General features: G+C 30.5%; 1 protein-coding gene across 1 annotated transcript; it reads right to left on the bottom strand.

Annotated features, from left to right (window-relative positions):
- Window positions 1–1,304: 1,304 nt before the first annotated feature.
- LOC141664642 (F-box/FBD/LRR-repeat protein At1g13570-like) lies at window positions 1,305–2,105 on the bottom strand. Its single transcript, XM_074470595.1, has one exon. It carries the CDS (start codon window positions 2,103–2,105, stop codon window positions 1,305–1,307), a length of 801 nt encoding a protein of 266 aa, XP_074326696.1.
- Between the last annotated feature and the right edge of the window lie 2,083 nt (window positions 2,106–4,188).

The following is a 4,188-nucleotide window of genomic DNA, read 5'->3' as shown; positions in this document are numbered from 1 at the left end:
AGTGTGAGAGAGCATGAGAGAGAGATGTTTTGCAATTGAAGTTTTGACTGTGTAAAATTTAACCCGGGGTTGTCCAAAATAATGCCACCTCTCCAAAAAATTTGAAAGCCCGCCTGATGGAGAGCCCAACAAGAGTCAAAAAAATTGCTGCTAATTTCACTTTTTTTTAATAAACTTTTAAGTTTGAATAATACTCAATTTTTATTAATAAAAAAATATCAGTTACTAATTAGTACAGTTTACAAGATTAGCAGAAAAAAATTATTTTATCAATCTTAGCTAATATTAATATTATTGCTTAATTATATTATGAAAATTGATTATTTTTCAAGTCAATAATTATGCATATTTAATTATTTATAAAATATTATTTTTTTATCCATTAACACCCTATTGTAACATAAGTTTCCACATGTTACCATATGCAACACTTTGAAGCTATAGTAACGTATTACAAAGGCTATGGTAACATCCAAAATACTACGTTACGGTAGGCTAAGATTAGCATACCTAAGGTAACATAATTTTGTAACACGCATGATTAAACCATTGTGATAGGCCATCTATGGTGTAGTGTTAGAAGTAGTGGTCAAACTAATCTTTGACTATTAAAAGGCAAACCGAATATATTTATTTTTTTCTAAAATTTTTGTCATATCACTAAAATATACCGATTTTAGTGATTTTAGTGATTTCGCATCCCAGGCCTCTTTTGCTGTGTTTTTCTCCGCCAGTGACAGCAAAATGTCTTCAGGTACGCCTTGGTAAATGATCGCCAATGCTACCTTATCAGTTCTTTCTTCGACCGGTGACTTAGGGTTCTTAGGTTCAATAGCATCCCACACACCATGTGCCTGCATATTCACCTTCATCTTCATAGACCATGAAGCATAATTACTCTTAGCCAACATCGGATAACTCAGACCCACTCCGCCTTCTTTTATTTTGCTCGATTCCATCTCAGTAGCTTTCGGCATATATTTTGGCATTCACCACGCAACCTTGCTCTGATACCAAATTCTTGAATATAAGAATGCCCTCCTGATATATATGTAAAGCTAACAGTAAGTTTGAAACGATAAAACAAAGTGCAGCTAAGTTCTTGATATTTATTTCACTGCGGCATCACTAATATATATTGAATACAGAGATAAAACTAGATGCAAGAAAGAAGGAACTACTTTCCTATAACTACTCCACTATCTACCATTATTCAAAGAGACTCCTAATATGACTCCACAACTATATGACCAAGTCATAACTAGCTGTTAATACAAAACAAACTAACATAAACATAAACAAGCTTATTCAGACAAGCTTATGATTAAAGTCAACTCTGCCTCTTTTTCCGACAAGAGACCAAGAGTTCGCAACTTTTTGGTGCATTCAAACCATTTAAGATCAATTTCTCCACTTTTATGGATAAGAAAGGTGATGAGGTGGTGATTTTGTTTAAATTGGGATTCTAAATGTTCTATCCCATAGCAAAATCTCAACTTCAATTCCTTGAGTTGGGTCCCAAATGACATGTCGCCAGTAATGATGACATTCTCAAGTGTAACATCAATCAAATTACAAAAGCCTCCAAATCTAAGCGGTGGATTGATTAAACAATTAGTGAGGCTCAAATGAGTTAACTCTGAACAGGAAAACAAATAAGAGGGTATTTTGTAGGCTGTTAGTGGTCCAATTATAAGCTTTAACTGCCTAACCCTATTATTTGATATGTTTTTAATCCATAAATCCATATTTGGAGTTTTATGAAGAGGCAGATCTTCTGGAACCGAAAGATGGAACTTCAAAATGGGGCCAGGGTTACCTAAAAGGATCTGATTTATAGTTCCTGTAACTTCCGATATTAAATTTTCTTCATCTAGTGTATCATTGTTGGCAACAATCCGTGAGAAAAAAACCCAATCAAAAACTAGATTGGGGTACAAATCCCATAAATCCCTCCATGTTTTAGAAAGAACACTTGTACTTGCTGCATCATGAATGGGCAAGCGTTCTAGGATGTTGTCAATTACATGTCCAGGTAAACTGCTGATTCTATCAATTGCAGCGGTTCCACTCTCAGATCGCCTTGGTTTGGCAATTCTCGACATAATTCTGGAGATACAAACAGGTACCAATAATTAAAAAAGCCAGTGTTCGCCTCGTAATAGCCACTAGCACAGCATTTAAACAACATACATCCACAGTTGACAATCCAGTATTTTTTTTATCAATTGAATATATATACAACTATGAATTCAATTATGAACTAGAACATACTAAACAGATTTAGCAAAAATAAAAGAGAACATTCCAAGCGGAGAATAGACCATAGATATCAGAAATACAACATAAAATGAAATAATTCAACAATATAAATAAAATATTTACCAACATAAATCATGATGAAGAAATATACCTGTTCTCAGCTTGCAGCAATGGTAATAGACTGGGTATATTCGATCAAAATTTTAAAGGATTTTTAAGCACAAAATTATATGCGTATTCAATTCAGATTTTGAAAAATCTTTCAAAATCTATTCAATTTGGATTATTAAAAATTCATTAAAATCTAAGTGTATTTAATTTAAATTTTGAAAAATCTATCAAAATCTTTTAAAAATTCCACTGAAATGATGATATTCAAAAATTCATGAATTTTGTTTTATTTGAAAAATATATGAATTTTGATGGATTTGGTAGTATATTTTTAATTTTTTGAAATCCTATATGAGATTTTGAAATATTTCTAAAAAAATTCATAAAATCATAAAGACTCTGAAAGATTTTTTACCGTCAAAATCCGCCAACATTTAAAATCAACTAAAATCTTATAAAATCCATAAATTATTATCAATTCTTTAGAAATCCGTTGAATACACGATACACCCTTCCCCTAAGCTTGAAAGGAGAGACAAGGATTCACGTCACATTGTGTGACCTCTTTCTTTTCATAAATGGAAAAGGGTATTATAATTAGAGTATCAATTAAGAGAGAACTAATTAGATAGAGATCTACAGAGAACCACAATCACAGCTATCAACGTTCTAAACAGCCTAGATTAAATATAATGCAGTGGCATTATTCTAAATGTTAGAATTTTAAGCCTAATTAAAATAAAAAAAATATATCCGTAATATATTTTATAACAGCAAAAGATACATACTCCAAAACTATACATATAGTACATAAACTATACACCCAGTCAATGAGATATTGAGAACAAGAGTGGGGAGGAATCGAAGATTTGAGGGTAGTAAGAAATCGACGATTTGAGTTTGATAGTCTAAGATTTCAGCAAAAAGGGGTTCATAAAAAGTTGTTAGTCCCTCTGTCCCATTCATTTCTATACACTTTCCTTTTTTGAATGTCCCATTCAATTCTATACATTTCAAACTTACCAAAAATAGTAAAAATTTTATAATATAAAATTCAACTACACTCACTACTTTCTCCCACTAAACTCACTTTATTCATTAAATATTAAATGATCCCACCACTTTAACCAACTTTATACTTTTTCTGACTAAATTATACTTTTTCTTTCTCTTTCATCCCACTATCTTAACAAAACTAACATTATTTTATTATGTTTCTTGTCCTCCGTGCCCAAACCGTTTGTATACAAATGGATGGGACGGAGGGAGTATTAGTCATTAATTCGTATTTTTAAGGTTTTCGAGATAAAATATATATATTTCTAATATTTAATTCATTTTTTTCAGGTTGATTCCAGCAAGAAATTCATCTTTAAATGATGTTTAATCGAATAGGTAAGTTGTTTTTTAATGTTTTATATTATATTTGAGGTTCAGAGAGTAGAATGTGATTTTTATAGTTTTTGAACTATGTTTGTGCTTGTTTTTGCTTCCACGGTAAAAATTATATAAAATTGACCAAAATTCAAATGCATATCGATTTGTGTTCTATATTTACACATAGAAATATTGGTTCTACAGTGCATTAAAAATATGTTATGTTTAAAATTTTGATTCTACATTACATTCATAATCTATGTGTTTATATTGTTTGATTCTACTTTAAAAGAATACTTATATTTATGTGATTTTATATATAGTAGAATCATATGTGATTTTTACGCATATGAATTAGATCTGACTTTTAATTATGTGTATTGTTGTTTGTAAATATGAATTCTATAGGAGAAAATAATTATGCTTCAAATTTATAAT

This window comes from Apium graveolens, chromosome 6 (assembly GCF_009905375.1).
Source record: "Apium graveolens cultivar Ventura chromosome 6, ASM990537v1, whole genome shotgun sequence".
Taxonomy (NCBI): domain Eukaryota; kingdom Viridiplantae; phylum Streptophyta; class Magnoliopsida; order Apiales; family Apiaceae; genus Apium; species Apium graveolens.
This window is presented reverse-complemented; position numbering and strand designations above follow the sequence as displayed.